This window comes from Opisthocomus hoazin, chromosome 2, assembly GCF_030867145.1.
Source record: "Opisthocomus hoazin isolate bOpiHoa1 chromosome 2, bOpiHoa1.hap1, whole genome shotgun sequence".
In the NCBI taxonomy this organism is placed as follows: Eukaryota; Metazoa; Chordata; class Aves; order Opisthocomiformes; family Opisthocomidae; genus Opisthocomus; species Opisthocomus hoazin.
This window is the reverse complement of record NC_134415.1, coordinates 74,347,307-74,367,253: the sequence shown is the minus strand read 5'-3', so window position 1 is coordinate 74,367,253 and position 19,947 is coordinate 74,347,307. Positions and strand designations below refer to the sequence as shown.

General features: G+C 39.1%; 1 protein-coding gene across 1 annotated transcript in view; it reads right to left on the bottom strand.

The window, feature by feature from the left end:
* The window catches only part of MAN1A1 (mannosidase alpha class 1A member 1), a 156,034-nt gene that overhangs the window by 15,501 nt on the left and 120,586 nt on the right, over positions 1-19,947 (bottom strand). Inside the window, exons 6-8 of the mRNA XM_075414151.1 lie at positions 16,440-16,563; positions 13,999-14,092; positions 9,696-9,811 (exon numbers count right to left, since the gene is read on the bottom strand). Of these exons, the coding sequence (XP_075270266.1) occupies positions 9,696-9,811; positions 13,999-14,092; positions 16,440-16,563 (334 nt within the window). The remainder of the gene's footprint in view (positions 1-9,695; positions 9,812-13,998; positions 14,093-16,439; positions 16,564-19,947) is intronic.

Genomic DNA, 19,947 nt, shown 5'->3' with positions numbered 1-19,947 from the left:
GTCAGATTATAGTGAATTTGTTAGGTTTGTTCCAGTTCTTTCAGGAACTCAACATAAAAAAAAAACACCACCTAATAAAAAATCAGCATATTTAGAAGCACTCAAAAATGCAAATGCTTTTTGATTAAAACAAAAAAAGTATAACCTGCATGAGTAGAACATAAAAGAAACTCCCCAACATTAACTATTGATGCATGCATCCATTGAAATTTTGAACTCCTGAATCGGTAACAGTATTTGCAGCATTCAGACATAGTAAAACCTTCCTTTTCCCCACAAGTCTAACCTAACTATAGTTTAATCTCAGAATTTACTTCCATATATTGCCAAAGTACCAATTCTGGAACGTATGCTTATATTATGCATTTGTACAATAAAATATTTTCACAGTAAACAATAAACAAAAATCAGTTCTCTTTCAATTATCAGTTCTGAATCTATATCCAAACTGCCAAAGTGTCATCTATCATCCATCTATTGGAAATTCATACAACTGCCATTCACATTTTTAATTTTTTTTTTTGTTATAATATAATGGTACGTACTTCTGTGAGCAGCACATCAAAATATTTTTCAGTGAGTTCCACAAAGGCTGTAAGTGCCATCAGGTTGGACTGAACTTTCCAAAAGACATTCGTTTTTTAAATAAGCTTGATCAGGACTAAATCACTAGCTGGAACACATGGGCAACTGTTTTAGGTATAAAAAAACCTGAACGCAAAATTGAGAAAGTACTAGGATGAGGAAGAAATACCATCATCACTTTAAATGAAGATATAATAAGGGTCTCCAAACGTGAGCAGTAGGATGGAAAGGTAGGGTTACAATCCCACAGGGAAATGCTGTCTGCAGCGCTGTGCGTGCAGTTCTGGCAGGGAAATCAAGCTACTAAACAAGTTATTATAGCAGGAGAATAGGTAGATTGGTGGCAAAGATCCACCCAAGTGAAAAGCTCTGTTTGGTAGAATTAATTCTGAATTTCATACTTAGAATCAATTTACTCTTATTTTGATGTAATGATCTACACATTTATTTGAATTGCAGCTCTATTACAGCTTGGTCCCTACCTACAAATTATTCCTTCCTGCACTGCTTATGGATCAGGTGATGTCATATTTATCACTATAGAGACTACTATTTAATTTTACTGTAATGATTATTCTCAATATCAGCCAATATATCGTATCTGCAAATAATCCATAAAGCTAGAAGAATGTAGTCTTTGATTAGCTGCAAATACATGATTGATGGATAATTGTAACTGGTACAGTTTTTCTCTTAAGTAAATGGAAATTTCAATTTACTGTTTTCCAGAATGTATTTCTGCAATTCAAATAGCAATTTCTTTCTTTCCATCGAGGTAAAGCACAGAGACTGTGCAACATAAAAGATTGCAAAGAAGAAGTGGCTGCAAACGTATGTTCCCAAACGGAGCAAGAGCAGATGCTACCTGGGAGTGACTAAAAATAAAAAATAGAAAAAATAAAAATTGAGACAACCTGCCTTTAGCCTGCAGTGGACAAAACAGGAGAGGAAGGAAGGGAAAATAAAGGAAAATAAACAACATTTGCCAGATATCTAAAGAAATAAATTTACTGCATGTAATGCTGATACGGCATACGGTTGGTAGTGTACCTGTCAGCTCTTACAGTCAGACTAACTTTTACGGCCGATACAGTTCCTGGCAATTTTTTTTTTCGTGCTTTTATGTAAGGCTCTGTTTACAGTCCTCCCTGCAATAAAGCCTTCAGCTAAATTACTTTTTTCCCCATCTTGTGGGAAATTATTCCTTCTATACAACAACTGTAAAAATGCTTGAGCACTCAATTAGAAACACTAACGGTCCCTATTACAGTTTGAATTGTGACTCAAGTGCACCTCCTATTACTCCTGGCATCATTCTCATGAGTTTGCATGTTAAAATTATGCCCTTGCCTATCTGTCACACTGGAAGAACTGCAGTGAATGAGACGTTATGAGTTGTTTAGGTTACAGGACTGCACATGGCATGTGTGTAATCTCTGTTATTGACAGTACAAAAGAGAAACTCCTCATTTTTTCCCAACCTGATTTCCTCCCCCTCCTGCTCCCTTTTTTACGGCGATACGTTTCGCGTTCTTTGCTTATCAGCCTGTTCCTTAACCTTTACATGACATTGCCAGTCCTTACTCTTGCAAGATGAAGCAGCACTGGACCCTCCTAACAAATACCCACTGTCCTTCATTCATTTCTTCACTCCTGTAAGCTTTTCACACAGCTTAAACACTGTCTTCACCACCCCCCTTCCTCAACCGCCGGCCTGATTTTGTGATTGGGAAGGCCTGCATCTACCCTGTCAGTTGTTTCAGACGTTGAACTGGAGCGCTTCTAGAGAAGCACAGAGTATACAGAACTGCAGTCATCCCACTGTTCAAATGAGTAAAAAAACCCCAGTCAACAAGCATATTTTTAATAGAGGGTATTCTCTTGGTGGGTTATGCTGTCAGGTAATAAAAATATTAACAGAGATGCCTACAGAGCACAGATGGAGGCTCCTTAGGAAAAATGTTCAAAATAAACACAGACCACAGAAAAGTTAACTCTGCTAAAGGAGCAGGGACAACAAATTACAAACCTCAAAATGCAATACAAAACTGCAGTTCTATTTCCTCTAGCACTGAGGCATTTTACCTCTCCTTTTGCAATAACTCTTCAATTATGATTAATGAATTTAAATGACTACTGTTTTCACAACAAAACCCAGGTGTTTCATCTCCCACCTCAAGATGTCACTGTAGCTGGAGATAAAACTGTCTTGCAAGTCACAGTTAGTATTTCCATAACTTCATAAATACGAAACTTCAAAAATATGATCCTAGTTCTAAATTTCCAGGCTTTATAATGTTTGTTTTGGGGATAATTACAACTCTGCAGGCTTTTTTACAACAAAGCACTATAAATTATCTCAGTCCAAACTTTTAATATGTTTTTCTTCCCCTAGGAATGTTCCTCATAAACAGTATTTTGACGATTTGAAGCAATACTGAGTACGAAAGAGAATTCTACCATGTGATATTTCCAGTAATTCAAAGATGTATAATGTCTATTGCTTACCTGTTTGTTTTAATATTTACAGCTTGCACCAATACATTTAATTGCTTTGAAACAGCACACACAGGCAGGTCAAGATTATTGCGGGTTTGCATGCTGTGAGTTTATAAGTCAATTGCCTGTTTTCTTGACTTTAAGTTACTTCCCTCTGTTGAGTCGAGCTGATGCAATAGATACTTTTCCTCAGCAATTGTCATAATTCGTCAAATTTATCCTTTATCCAAAATTCTGAAGAGTTTATTATAAAAAGTTGAAGATTATTACAGCTATTCTGGAGATGGCAGAAAAACATCAAATTTTTTTTTTAAAACTTTATATTTATTAATTGATTCTATTTTCTTAAATGTCGTTCATGCAGGTTTTAAATATGTATTACAAGATGCATGAATTATGTGAAAGCACGCAGTCAGAAAAACTAGGATGGAGTAGGAAATTCAAGCCCTTGTTACAATTAATTTAAATACTTCTGCCAAAGAAAAGTGGCGTCTTCTTATCCTGAGGTCCTCACTGCTTACTAAACTGCACTTTAAAAATCAGAACTGAAATCTGAACACAGAATAACTTTCACTTGTTTAAACACAATACATAAGAAACATTTTGAAAGCAGTAAGGCACTTACTGCTTACATGTGAAACGAAATGTGAATACATATAATGGAGATGCCCAAGTTTTCAAAACTGAAACCCTGGCAAGCATTTAACTGCTATGATAACTACCCATCTGATCACTAAAAAGATGACTAAGTTCCAGGGGAAAGCCGATAATTTTCTTTTGTCTGAAAACCTATTTATGCTTTTTTTCCCCTTGTATAGATCTATTAGTGTCTCTAAGAGCCCCAGTGCTCTTGCAGTAAATATGTACTTAATGCTGTCTGCTACCAGAAGGCTAGATTTATTCATAGTCTTAAAACGGTATTAATGGAATGGCGTGAATCAAAGCAAGTCACTCTCAAAATGTTACTTTATGTATTTCCTGCATATTCTAGAATATTTATTGCTTCTCACAAGCTTTTTTGCTGTCAAAAATAGTACAAGTAAGAAGGACATGGCTGCTCTGACAACAAGAGCAAAGCCACGAGCAAAAAGGGGACAATTTCTCTCGCAGGACTTTTCTAGTCAAAATCCTCCTTGAAGAGTTCTAACAACATTATAACTTGCCGCTTCTCCTGACAGTCCATAAACAGGCAAACATTTCAATAAGTACTTTCTATAGCCCAAAATACAGACATTGTGCAGTTATAAGTAAATCATTAACAACTTAAAAACCTGCAGAAGCCTGTCTCCAGTCTTGCCGCTTTCTGTAAGCGGTTGTAGAGAGCCTCAAAACTTCTGTCAAGAGGGGAAATACAGCAAAGAGAATAAAAAGGAGCAGCGAGTCCTCTGGACATTCTCGACTGTTAAGTGTGATAAATCTTGTGTTCCTACACAATCCAGCTATACTATCACTACATGCAGAACACCAGTGCAGCTGGGTGATAAATATTTTCAACATGACAGCTGACAAAATATGTAAACAAACTGCATATTTCTTCATTTTTACACATTGAAGTTATGGACAATACCTCCTCTCCCTCAAAAAAAAAAAAAAAAAAAAAAGTTTGCAGTGGGAATGCTGGGTCCCCTGCACCAACTGTTTCATTCTGAAGACGGGCTCCTCTTGCACCACACCGCCTGCCCTATTTACGTATTTCCTTCAATGCCAAGAAGTGCTCAAATATTGAATGTTCAATTCATTAATATACTTTTGGCTTTACCCAGTATGACAAACTGTTCTCAGTTGCTGCAGTTCTGTCATTGTCCACATCGGTTATGCAGTTTTTAAGATCGCTACGATCACAAAGCAAACCACTTCAAGCAACTTAATGGAAACTGCAATCAGCGCAGATCAGCCACCAGACTGTCGCCACAGCTAAACTGACCCTCACGAAGCTCTGGAGAGGAGAAGGGTCTGCCTGCCAATATCATGTTTTCAGTTTGCTAACAACACTTTGTTCTTTCCCTCATTTCAATGAGAAAGGAGTCTACGTGGATTTGTTTTATTTATCCGAAAGGCTGAAATCTCCACAGCTCTTAAAAATATTCACTGCGTAATGCTGACAATTAATATATCAAAAGCAAAGTGAAAACAAAATCAAAACCATATAGTTGAGTATATCAAGGTTAGTCTCAAAAGTTCGCAATGTGCCAAAAAAAAAAAAATTAAGTGATCCTAGATATTTTCTGTCTGAATACTCAAAATCCTGAGGCCAAAATTGACTTTTTCGCCTTTTCATACCCACAAAAGGTTACTGCTCTCCTTCATTGCGCAATCCAGCCTAGCAGCAGGCTGACTTTCAGAAGCGCTGTTGAAATCTGGCAGAGAACAGCCGTGGCACTGCTTCGTAACACATATTCTTCTGATTGCTGTTTCTGTTGTTTCTATTTCCACCTGCTAGGTTCTCCAGAGATCACTAGTTTTCTTGGTACAATCTTCCGAGCAGTTGTTACCAAGTAAGAAAAATAAACAGTTTAAGTTTCTAAAAGTGAACTACCCTGTCTACAGGTAAAACTGCAGATGGCAGCAGCTTTACCTCTCCGATAGCATGGGGCCACCGCGGGCTACACTGAACCAGAGTGCTTGGGAAGTGCTGGTGAGGGATTCTCCTTCTTGCTGTGAACTTCTTCTGGGCAGAATCACTGCTCTCTTTACAGCCTTCAGATATGCCGCTTCTCTAGATATACAATGAGGAGGGCACGAAGGCAGAGTCAGAAAGAGAGAGAAGAAATATTTAAGATGCAGAAAGCTTGCAGCAATGGCCATAAAAAAATGTAATGGGAAAATTTGGAAAAGACACCTGACCACTGGACATCAAGTGTGAGACAACCTGTTAACACGAGCAGTGGGAAAACTGCCCTTCAACATAGAAAATGGGGGCTGACACATTCAAGAGGGGAGGATTTGATGCGGTTGCTTGTGACACTACTGTTGCTAGACTAGATGTAAGTGAACTCACAAGGTCCATTTTTGCTCTAAATTATCATCTTCTCTTACTAAACCTACTCAGTTGCATCTCCGAGATCAACTGTGGCAACTGAAAAGAGTGGGATGGTTCCTGCCCTGGATACTTCCAACGACTGATGGATTATTCTGTGGGCAACTGCATCCTCAAAATATGACTAAAAGCTGAGTACACATTTGTTCTGTAACTAAATGTTGCATTCTGTCCATTGAAACCAGTTTAAGAAGATCTCTTACTTCCTGCATTATGTGAAACAGGACATTTTATGCACTGCTTTTCAAAAGAGAAAAATAACTTGCATTAAAAATACATTCACTTGCCTTTTTGTGCAAATTCTAGAGTTTATAAATCTCTCTGATGGCCTTATAAATACATCTGTATTATGCTCTGGTACTCAAGACTATCTCTGTCCCTTATCCCATTAGAAATAAACTCTTCTTTAAATGGCGTCAGCCAAATGCGCATCTTATTCATGGCAAGCAGAAAAAGTTTTTAAATCTAGTTTGACATCTTAGTCATTGCTTTTAACTTAAGCCATAAAACAATGTAAGCTGCTACAAAAATTCTAATAGAAAGAACTCTTTGTTTTTAATACGAGTTGCAGAACAATGTAAGAAATAACCCGAAGCTTTAGATAAACAAATTTCAGCTTTTCACAATGAACTATAATTTGCCATATATTTTCATTTGTGGTTTCTGGATAGCGGTAGATATTGAATTAGGCATCAAACCTGCACATCGCTCTTTCAGAATTTGGTGGGTATATGCTGGACCGAACGGCCAGGGATAATCATGCCATTCCCTTTGGCATAGTCTTAAAAAGATTCTGAAAACATCGGGGGAAATTAATCTACAAAAATATGAAGCAGACTCAGAATGCCCAAATCGTGTAGGCTTACTCATAAAGAAAGACTGCAGCTTGTGCAGACACTTAAATTAGCTTTAATTTAGATAAGTAAGGGATCGATAGCAATAAAGCCAACATCAGGATGGATTTCAAAACAGGCTAGTTACTCCGGTGAAGAACCTGGCATCTCAATGGGGCCCAAACAGTCTGCAGTTTCTGTGAGACTGCAACTTCCCTGCTGTTTTCTGAGCAAGCTACATTGCAACATCGAGCTGTACCTCCACACGCTGCATGTACACTTTCAGCTTTGGCACAGATGTACTTCGGTATAGAAAACAGAAAGCACGAATGCCATTGCTCAGAAAACGCCGGACGTAGCATTCAAGCAGCAGCATGGCGAAATCCAGCACCTATTTAGTGATCATTTGGCCCTCTCAAACTGATACTCTCGAGAGATAAGATGCTTGGACTGCTTAAGAACTAGTACTACTAAAAAATATTAAGATGATAGGTACTTTAAATCTAGTCATTTAAATCTAGTCATATAGCGCAGAGCTCAGACCCCGTCATCGATACTGCCGCATTTGGAGCTGCTGCTGACCAGGCAATCCTGCTCGCACAGCCCCGTCCCGAGCAGGGAGCACCAGCCGAGCAGCATGGTGGCCATCACCACTTCTGCTCCCCGCTGGGACCTCAGGATGCCTGCGACAGCCTTTGCACCCGAGCAGGTCGTTACCCCGGGGTAGCCAAGGCGTGAGTTTGAACACAGCCACGCTGCCGCACCCCGCACGCAGGCACCTCGGAGCGCCTCTGGCCCTCGGCCCCGATGATGAGCCAGCAGCTGGCAGCTCTTCACCCGCGGGGCTTTCGGGTGGGGTCAGGAGCACCCAGGCACCCCACCACCGTGCAGCTGACACGGGGCGGTGTAAGGCAAGGGAGACCTCCCAGCGTGCCTCACTCCAGCTCTGCTCACGTCGGCGGGAGGCGAACTTTCAGCCTTAGCAGGAGCAGCCCAGTGCCAGCCATCAAGGCACTGGGCTCGCTCGGACTCTCTGGTTTTGGAGGGGATCGACGTGCCCCCACTGCACTCCGGGTGGAGGGGAGGCAATGTGCTCACAGCCCCACTGGCATGGGTGACTGTCACCCCATGGTTGGGGTGTTCTACCTGCAGCGGCTTCCAGAACAGCTGGACGAGCAAAAGCGCATTTTTTACCACACGCGTCTATGCACTAGCGCTTACCCTGTGTAAGAATGTATTTAAAAGAAAAACGTGACTTTATTAAACCAGTGGAAGTAGAAGACTGAAGCAGCTTTGAGGTGCTTCAAAATGCCTTTCATGGTAAAGATGAATTGATATCATATTATCAGACACTTTGTTCTCTCTTTTTGGCTGTCAACCTAATGGCTAAGCTATTACAGTATCACTGTTCTTACGTTATAGCCTCAAATGCACTCAAACCTAATTTAAAATCCACCTTTTGCTCTGAAGCTGAAACCACGTTAGCGGTGAAAATGAGGCTGACTGCATCCAAATCTGCACTTACAAAATTAAAGGATTTTCTTAGCAGAGGATACTTGGTCGTCAAATTTACTACCACCAGAGATCACACCCTCCCTCAAATCACCACGTATGACTTTTCTCTCTAATGAAAAAAAAAAAAATCTGCACTGAGCCAGGGCTGTATTTTTTTTAATGCCACCACTTTTTTTGGTATGGGAAGTAAAAGGAGACTTATGTCTCTTCCCTAGTGATAGCGCGTTTCCAGATGTATGAAAGAATAAGCAGATATTGCTTAGCATCTTGAAGCCTTGTCTACAGAGGCACTGTACATACCTACAGTTAATAAAAGTCCTGGCCCTAGAGAGCTTCCAGTCAAAACAGATGAAAAGATGGGGAAAAAAGAAGTAATATTATCTTCATTTTTATATATATTTGAAAGCAAAGAACTGAGAAAATACGTAATTTGCCCAAGACTGCAAGGAAAACCCATAAACATGGATTTTAATTTAATACCTCCCGAGTCTCAATCCAGTGTTACAAAACCATTATTTCTCTCAAACCAGTATATTAAGGAAATACCATCAATAACAAAGCAAATTGCAGACTAGAAGGATCATAAATAAAATACCACATAGAAGTGTGAGTATGAACAATTCTGATTTTTGAAATCTTTCTCTTGTGTGCAATTTGAATAATTGGCTGTTTCACAGAAGCTGGCAAATATATGCCTCTTGTAACAAATGTCATTGTGCAACAAAAATGTATATTGTCATTTATAATTATCTATCATAATATATTGATCCCTGTGTTGATGACAATCAAAGTACTCTAATGGCTGAAATATCAGGTCAAAACACAAGAAAGGAACTCCCTCCCGGATATAAGGAAAAACGACAGAAGGAATAAATATAGGGAAAACCAAAGAGAAAAAAACTGAACTTCTATCCGAGAGCTACTGTAGATGCATTTTTTGTTGCATATTTTATACTTTTCTCCTCCAGTGTTAGAGAGAACTGACTATCTTTCAGTTGGGAAAAAAAAATTGCTTTACTTCAAGACTCTGCCCTTTCCCACAGTATATGTATTCCTCTAGCATTTATATTTGATGAAGGCTTTTTAAAAGAGAGTAATTCTTTAAAAAAAACAGACTGTGGTGGTGGCCAAGCCATAAATCCCTCACATTGTCTTCAGATCCTGTCTCTTTGGGATTATTATAGGTTAGATTGTTATGGAAAGGAAGATTTAAATATTTTATTTACCTGAACAGCATCATAATACATTTTTTTGCCTTCTTCATCTGTCTTGTCCGACATCAGCCATGCCTTGAGCAAATATTCATAAAAGCTATCCCCAAGCCCTCCAATGGAGACGTGATCTAAAAAAGAAAGAAAGAGATTTAACAGCAATGCAGCCTTGGCAATAAAATACCCTTACAGTTTGAAACTGTGCATTTAATGCATTTGAACATCTCTTCGTAAAACAATCTTTAATAAATGTAAGCCTGGAACCTCAGAAAAAACTTAACTGGTATATACAGATAATCATTTCTTCAATTGCTAACTTCTTCATCAGGCTAAAGCACAACAGGTATTTAATATCCACAGTGTGCCATAGGAGTTCATGGCAAAGAAACAAGAATTTATGTTTAACATCTAATTCATGTAGTCTATCCCATACAAAAATGTGTTAACCTATGTTCTTTTTTATTTTAAAACCAGGAAAAAAAATTAGAAAGTGCTCTTTAATTTAATAAAGGCTTTCCTCTCTTAACATGCAGGCATTGTTTTTATTTGCTTTTTTATTTACTAATGCTCCATTTACGTCACTCCATAAAAAAGGCCAGAATGTTTTAGCTCCTTACTGCAGAGTTGAATTTCAGGTTATTTTATGGTATTTCAAAATGCCAACCCATATGTTTAAAAATAATATTACATTTGGAACACCTGGCTGCTCTCAGAACTCAGCAGTGGTTCTGGAAGGAAAAAAAAAAGACTTTGCCCCATCTACAGATGATTCTTGCTATCACACTGCTTTATTTTGCCGAATGTTTCCTGTGTGAAACCATCTGGTACTACAGATGCTGTGATTATTCAACTGCACATGTTTAGGACGTGACCCTGCAAACACTAACACCAACTGAGTCAGACCGTTCGACGCTGGTTGCACCGCCGACATGAAAGTCAGTGATGGTCTCAGCTGCTCACACAAGGCTGCACTCACTCGCTGCCCAAGAGCCTAAAAGATTCCTGGCAAAATTTTAATAGGCTATGGTATGATTTCAGCATAGATCCCCTAAACACACCAAATACTACAAAAAAAAAAAAAAAAAAAAGGTGTTTCAGCTCCATTAAACTAAGAACACTAACTAGATGTTTCCTTCTTTAACTTGGTGCTGCCCGGTAACATTAAGGGATTTGGTATTTATTGAGTCTTCAGTGAAAGGATTACAAAGTGCTTTACCAGGACTACTCATTTATGACTGTCAATTTTTGCAGCAGGGAAGGGGTCTGCTAATTCCACCAGAGACATCCAGGATGGAGATGTGGGTACATGTATGATGCAGCAAGTCCGTGAGTCATACCACAAAATCCTGGGCATGAGAAAAGCAGAACACACATGGGGTAACCCAGGCTCATAAGGCGAGATGCAGAAGGGTTGCTGGGACAGAGCTCATGCTTCCCAACACTTAACTGATCTTAGCTTCAAAGCTATGCCTCTGTTGGTGGAATTCAAAAGAAGACAGGGAATTTATTTTTAAACTCCTTTGTATCTTCTCTTAATGGAATGCCTCCTTTCACCTGCTGAACAGGTTGCAAAGCCATGCAAATGTAGAAGACATACTTTTTTCTGCTCAAACTTTGTTAACAGTGTCTTTTTCCTCCACTAGCCTGTGACATACAGAAAATAATTTAGTTTTCCAAATGTATCCTGTCCCTTTGCCTAACGAATACTTTGTACCATCAAACCTGGGCTATAAGTGGCTTTTCCCACCCCCTCCTTTTTGAATGAGATTATTAACTTTCTGGAAAGAATACACCATTTATTTAATTAAATGTTCATGATCCAAAAGCAGAAGAGGCTTCTTAAAAAAAGGAAAACATCTTCTATGATCAAAGTCTGATCTTTGAACAGCAGCATTTAAATGACCTTTATGGTTTCCTAAATAAATTACCATAGAAACCTCTGACATTTGCAAACTAAATAGCACAAGCACAGTTTCATCAATAATAAGCCCTGTTATTACATACATTATTGCAGTAGGCAAATCGAATTGACACATGCTGCAGCAAATCACTGTCAGTTTACTGTCAAAATAACAAGGGCTAGATGAATTGACAGGAACAATGGCAGTGGTCCAGCAGTGTCCCTCACAGTTACAGCACTGCTAGAGAAGAAATGTTCAGAAACTGTTCCTCCCTCCCCACTTGATGTTTGAGAGGTAATACTTCTACGATTTAAGAGTCTAGGCTGGGTTTTTTCCTCCCGTTGTAATCAGCTGAAAACAGCCTAGAAAAGCAATCTCAGACAAAAAAATCTCTCAAGTCTTACATTCTGATCTTCTGCTATGGGAAAGAAAATTAATAAATCAGTGTCTGCGAATGGAGGCAACTGAATTGGAAGAGACGCAACAAGATCAAATTTGCTTTTGCTGCTTCAGCATGCTAGGGGCTGACCTGCATCAACATCGGTGTCCATCGCTTGCATGTGCAGGAGGCCGTTTCCTGGCCAATGCCACAAGCTATTCAAAAGCAAAGCTGGTATATAAAACTGTAAGTTTTCCTGTGCACAGCAACAAAATCTGGCATTTAATGTGAACGAGGAGTACACAAGAGACAGTTTTATTAAAAATAGGGAAATGGCAAAGGCCGTAAGGCAGAGTAAGTATTTGACTGCTTTAAAATAAATAAGGTAGAGCCACTAATGGCATCAGCCCCTAGAATGATCTGCTCTCATGCAGCTCACCAAAAAGTTGAGTTTGTGTGGCTGACTGAAGCTGAGGAAGGAGGTAACTGGACCTGGCTCACAGATGCTGAGGTGGCCTTCTAACCAAACCCAGAGCCTATTGCTGTAGGACCAACACTCCCAGAGGGAAGTTTTAATGTTTTACAGAGCTGTGCTAAACCGACATGGGCAACAAGTGGGCACACATGTCTCAGATGTGTAGAAGGATGTCAGTTTACACAAACATGCCAGCCAGAGTCAATGGTTATGCACTCTGAGCTGCCACTGGCCTTGTGGCACGGTGACCTGAAGGAAACCTCTCAGCGTAGCAGACTAGGCGGCTTTCTATAATGACAGGCATACTTCTAATTCATAAAAGGAAATGGCCTGCGTCTTGATGGGACAATACAGCTGAGCAGCACAACCTTTTTGGACATCTTTTTAATTCAGAAAGTGATACAGAGCATTCAAAAATATATTTTATTCAATAAAATGCTCATTCTTTGCCTTTGCAAAGAGTACCATCTATCCAGACTGTGGCCAGCCCCATAAGGACTCCAGTACCTCACTTGTACGGTAGCTGCATCCTTAACAAACTACTATATTCAATAACTTCTCCAGTCCTTTCCCTCTCTTGTATTGGCTAACCAGCTCCAACACTGATAATCTACAGGACCATCTCATCTGCCTGAGTCTTTTCAGACCAGGACAGCATGTCTTGCTTTTTTTCTTTCAATAATGTAGGGAGGAAAAAATACGAGAACATTGAGTCACATGGTGGGAGACTGAACCCGAGTATGAAAAGTGGAAAGAGAAGAAGTAGAGTCTCTAGAACTGTGATCCTGTACACTACTGTCCTGTTTTCAGCTGGGATAGAGTTAATTTTCTTCCCATTAGCTGCGGTGTTTTGGCTTTAGTACAAGAAGAATGTTGATAACACTGATGTTTTCAGTTGTACGCTTTGAACGTGTTATGAAGATTGGAGAGGGCAACATATAACAAGAAAAGACTCAGTCATCCGGAAGGAGCTAAGAAGTTCAAATGTTTCAAACATTTTATTATACTCTTTCCCTTCTAATTTTAGTGTCTCCAGTAATGGTTCCAAGGGAATTAATGCCATGACACAGTTCTGTTTAGTTTGTTTCCTCAGTTGTTGGCATTAAACTTCAACAGAAATCACAGCTGGTATTAACTGGAAGGACATTTTTATTTTTTATCTTCAGTGGAGCCACATCACTCTAAAAATATGGAATTTGATTCAAACAAGCTGATAATGTTTCCTTAAACAGCTACAGAGAGCACTTTAGATTTTTGAATAAAAGACTTTTGTAGTCTACAAATTCCTTTGCAAAATGATACATATTCAGACATTTCCCCGCTTGCACAAACCATACTGAAAGGTCAAAGAAAAGTACATTAAAATACAGCAAGTCGCATGATTATTTTTATATTTGTAGTATTTTTTACATTGTATAGAACCTCAGATATAATGTGAGTTTTTATACTTTATAAACATTTTTTACATATACATAAAACATGTAACAGTGGTTGAGAGAAGTTAGTGACTGCCAACAGCACACCGATAGACAGGTCATAGCATCAAAGAAGTGATCTACTTACGTTGGCCCCACTGGCCACTGCTGGGATTCAGATAGTTGGGGTAAAGGCCCTCTGGTTTATCCAGTCGATTTAGAACTTTTCGAATATTCATTACCTACAGGAAGCATACAAAACACTAAGCACCGATCCATTTTTCCCCTCCAAAATAGAACAGTGTTGGTACAAAAGTCTTAAAGTGAAAATATCCCTGAAAATAAAAAAGTAATCTTATTCAACACATATACTCTTATGTTTGAATACCTCTGTACAATTACATTACTGTCAAAAAAGATCTTCGTAAATGAGCTCCACAAGACCTCTGGAGTTTGTGTGTCAAGTGTTGGCAATGAAACAACACAACAGAAGCAAGCTCTGAGAAGTTCAGGACTTGCCATACAGAACATCTCGCCCCTCCACAGGACTCGGAAATTCACGGAGGCTAGTTGCCTTAACTAGGCTCAGCTGCTTCAGCACTGTATTCCTCATATACCCAAATCAGAAATGGTATTAAATATTAAGCCTATCACCTAGTGCAGATGCAGAAGTGAATGGCAAAGCAGTTTTGCCTGGAAAGGAGAGCACTGCTGGAACTGAGCTCTATACAACCAGCTTGCCCAGCAGAATCCCACGCAGCCCTGAGCGCTCCGCCGGCACCGTTAAGGAGCTCGCTACAAATGAGAGGCCCGGGGAAACAATTACAGTCCAGATGCTCTGCAGCTGGAGTCATCCAGCAGCACAATCCATTGCAGAGCACATGAAATAATTTCTACTGAATTTTAACATTCACAGAAAAAGCAAACGTAGCAACTTGGGAGAATGAAGATCCTGAGCACCACAGCCCAGAAATCCTAACAAAAAGGTACTGACAGCTTCATTATAACACCCTGAATGCCTAGCGATCAAGTGAACTAGTTGCTGAGAAAGAAGATAAATTAGCTTACACCAAGCCGCAGAAGGAATTCTGTTGTGGCATACAAACTGCCTTCTGCATCTTGACACTACATTGCTAACAGTCATTGCCCAAAAGCAGGCTGCGACGAGTCCTAGACCTCATTTAATGAATTCTTCTGTCAATACTTCCATGCAAAGCTTATTCCAGTGTTGTTTCTTCTTTATCAAGCGTACCAGCCCTGGAACGGCTTGCCTTGGAGGGCTGTGGAATCGCAATCTCTAAAGGGTTTTAAGAGCAGCTTACATAAACAGATTTCCAGCATCTTGCAGCTATAGCTCGATGCCACTTTGGAAAAGAACCATAGGCGAGGATTTTTAACGCACGCATTTTCATCACACTTTAATTGTCTCTTAGTAGAACAGATGGTATACATTAAATTACCATAAATGTCAAAAGATAATTAAATTACCTAGTATGTTTGTTTCTGGCTGTTGCTGGGTGCTACCACCCTCCCCATCCCCCCCTCAGCTCAGATTTGTTTAAGAGAAACTCTGTCTTTAAATTCACCCCTAAATACATCAAATTTTCTACGAGTCTGTTTCACAAAATTTATTCCAGTTCTGACAATGGTATTTCAGCAAATCATTCAGTCCTTTAAGACTGGTAAACTAGTGTTCATTTTAGATTTGACCATTGGTTTTAAACCTACTGCTAAACTTTTGGAATCTCATTATTAATTAGATTATTAGGTTGATAATATAGGTTTTAGCTAACCTGGGGCAGATGCAATAGAATACAAAAGCAAAACAAGAGGAAGTTTTAATTAGGAAAAAAAAAAAAGATAAATGCTACAGCGTATTTTAAATAACAGGACTTGCTGACTGTTTACACACCACGAAGCAAAGCAAAACTGCTTAGGTGGGAATCAAGGGAAGGGGAAGAGCAGTGGTTTTCCATGGCTCATGTAAATAAAACATATCCAGAAGACAACGTTAGCAGATTTTGGAAGAATTAGTATGCACAACTGTTTTGTCAAAGGATGTTTTTTCTGGGTTTTTTTCTTCCTCCCAGGAAGGTTTAAAGCACATTTCTTAAAGGTCAGTGCAATGGAAGGGCTTTCTGGCCTCACTGACAGCAGTGATAATATACAGCGTTTTGAAGACTAAACTTGCTGAAATCACACAAGGTGGCCATGGTGCTTTGCTTTCCATAGGCATCACATATTATCCCCTATGCAATGTCAATTTTTGTTTTCACCACATTCAGGTGAAGTACTTAAGAAAGTCTGATTGTTTAATGTGATATTAATTTAGAACATAAACAGAAATGATATGCTTTGTGGGGCCAGGTAACTGCTATGTACAAGAAGATGCATCACAATGATTTTGGAACAGACTTTTGACTTTATAGTACAAAAACATGTAAAGGTGACTAGGGAAACAGCTAGGAAATATCTACCTCCTGTGACAGATGCTTACAGCTGAGGAAAATCCAAATCTCTCCCCAGGGATATTAGTCTCCCAACACATGATTTATCTTTTACAACATGATTTTGACTGAACAGTCTAACCTTTTCAGCAAAGACAGGGTTACCAGACAGGTGGCTCAAGTGTACGAACTCCAGATGCAAAGTCCCAAATTCTGCCAAAATGCTGCTGCCACCAGAGGCCCATGGCCAATTTCGACCGATTCCACTAAGATGAGGGGGAAGAGAAATACAGAAAATAACGATAAGCATCTATAAGGCAGTGGTAATAAAATTGAACAGGTAGTAGATATACTGTTATCAAGAGAAGACAATTACTGTAAAAGGTACTTAATATCTGCGTAAGAAACTGTGCTTCGGCAGCTTTCCATGACTTCACCACAGGACCCTGAATTACTTCAGTCCAGTTCTGCTCAGGCTTGTAAAATTGCTTCTTGCAACAAGCCAGGCTTTGAGATCGTGAATAGATCCATTACACATATCACTGTACCACTGTTTCACTGTACGCTATCATGTTTAAAGACATCACAAAAACCCCTGACTATAAGAAAACATTCTCATACTTCACCTGTTTTCCCTGTATTTAACACAACATTCTCCAATTCTACCTCTTCCTTCTACAGTGCAATTGTTTCTCAACTTAAAATACTGCGTATATACAGTTTAGGCTTTGAGTTAAAAGCACTATGTGCAGTATGTCCCTCTTAATACCTGAGAATTTAATAGGGTAGGATATGTAGGCATTGTGTGTCCAGGCACTTTTACCAGCTTAAGTAACTTCAGTTTTAATTAAGACCTAAAGATACTTCACAGCAAAATTTATCTCAGGTTTTGTGCTGAGAGTAGACAAAAGCACATTTATTGCTAAATCCCCGCTAGGAACTAATGCTGGTTGAGATTCAGGATGGAAAGTCTGTTAAAGTTTCATTACAAAAAGGTGGGGGTTTTCCCCTTGAAATTTCCAGCAGCAATATTCAGAAAAACCGCTGAAATTAAAGAAAAGCTAGCCAACTTTCTGGAGCATCTAGGTGAATAATGACATATTAGACTGACATATTATTAGTAGGAATGTTAGATGTAAATAAACTTATCAGGTACTGGAATGTCTTCCCTATTTTCAAGCTGCAAACAGTATTACATACACACACATATATACAAATAAAAATTTAATTTTACTTTTACACATAAGCAGCCACTACAGTCACCAGTTAGCACTTCCACAACCATGAAAATCAGGTATTCTACCCGAGTTAAAATGTGACTTATATTATGAAAGAACAAAACAAAGCAAAAAACCAAGAAATTCTATGTTTAGTTCATCACGATGGAAGTCCTCAGTTGTATTAAAATTTCTTCTTCAAAAGGTCAAGTATCTATAACTGAAGTTTAACCAATATAATGAAATTAAGACTCCATTAAATTAATTCCCCCACTAGCGATATTGACATATTATTTTGAGATTTCTGCCACACACACAAAATAAAAACAAATAATTAAACTTTAAAAGCCGAGTAAAGGCTACAAATAAAGAGCACATTAGTGTTCCACTTAAATGTCACGTCTCTAAACCATGCAACACCTTTGGGTGCCTGGCCTTGAGCTGAAGGCACTGCTGGAACTCACTCCAGTGCCACCAGAAATAAACCCAGGATATTACCTACTGACAGGCAGACTTATATTGTGCCGTATCTGAAGTACTGTAGCATCTGTCAAATATTCCCCATAGGTATGCTATACATTTTGTTTTTCTCAGACCATAAAGCATTGAAGTGACTAAGCTTATCTGAGTGTGGAGTGGAGGGAGAACTTGGCAGAGCGAAAGCAGAGAGATCAGATGAGGCTCCCCTGGCTAACCATAAAGGTGCAAGAGACTGGGACACGTGGAAGTCCTCTGATGTAAATGATTGCCCAAAACTCCAGAGGAGAAAAATGTTTCTAATCTTCATAGCTGCAGACAAAATCAATGATGTAATGAAATCAGGAATGCACGCAATCCAACTTTGATATCATATTTGTATGACAGAAACAGAACACAAGTTTTAAGGGATCTGAATATCTCATTTTAAGAGCCATCTTACAAAGATTGGAGTGCTTTTTACATTTGATGAAAACAAAAGTGAAGAGAATAACCCACCTGGCTTACAAGCTGGCTGCACTTCAATCTACTGTAGGTCAGAATTTTTCCAAATGGTGACATAAAAGCATCAGATATCACAGAAAATAAGATCTGAGTACTGCAGACAACACGTCTGGAAACCTCTTCTCCACAGATTGAAGAGCTTACACCTACAGACTGGTTATTCACCCCAGAAACAGCCACCATTTCTGGGACACACTGGCCCAAGTCCTGCCTAACTGCTGACTTCTAGATGAAAATATTTTAACCCAGATTAAAAGAGATGACATAAGGCACTACTGGTCAATAAAGCTCGCCAGAAAAAAGAAGTGAAATATTTCAAGGTTTTGAAAAGTTACCGTCTTACGGTGCAACTGGCAAAAGCCCATGTTTTTTTCTATTGAGCTTCTCAATAAATCTCAAGGCATCAACCAAACTTGGCAGGAAATGTAATAAAAGTCCCTACTTGCACTCCACCACAACGTCTGCTGATATCAACACAACCTGTCAGAACATTTTGATGTACTACATTTTGTTGATCAGAAAAATTTCCAAGCATGGCCATCAAGAGGTTTTCTGCACGCAGCAATGTGTCTTACCATGACTGGAAAGTTCTTCTTGCTTATGATAATTTGAAAACTGTAAACTTGCATTCTTTACTCTTAATGCAAGAAAAATAGAAGGAAACATCTATGTTGCATCTATGTACCATTTATGTAGCTTTTATTGTTTTCAGTTGGGACAGCTGGTTAGGAAAAAAAAAAAGGCATCAACATATTTCCGCCAAATCTGCAAAATAATGAGGATATCTGTTGGTTTAATCTCAGATGGGTGCTCTAAGTCAAAACTGACAAGTTCGCTTCAACAAGTGGAAGAACCCAAGAACTGCAGTTCAGCGCCTTAACTATTTTTCGTGCAACTTTCAGCCGTGGATGAAATATATGCTCTCATGTATTTCATCTCTGGGGGCAACGAAACAGCTAAGTTTTCCACATTCCCTCATGCTAACTGGAGCAGCCACAGTATTGCTTCAGGTTCCATTAACTCTATCCTTATTTTAAGGCGATGGTCCAGTGTGCACGGCTGTACAGACAGACCGCTCCTGAAGAGCCTGGCAGATACTCATCAAAGCTCTCAGCATACAGAAGGAATGAGATTTCGTACTCTCTGACCCTTTTTTACCATGGAAAGTAGACTTTGCTTTTTGTTTTACAGTCTCTTGACTTTAAAAAACGGAAACTGAAGATGGTGTTCTTTTCCTACCCACCCCCCAAAAATTTTTCCTAAATATTGCATACCTTTAAACAGAACAGGCCTTAAGCAAGAGAGAACTTGAACACATTAAGGGATATGGTGAAACGGAAAAAGGCTTCTGTGTCAAGGATTATAAACGAGTACATTTATGAATGACAAGAGTTGCCTTAGAAAATAACATGCAATAAATAAGTGTAATAACTCAGTAAATCTTAATAACCA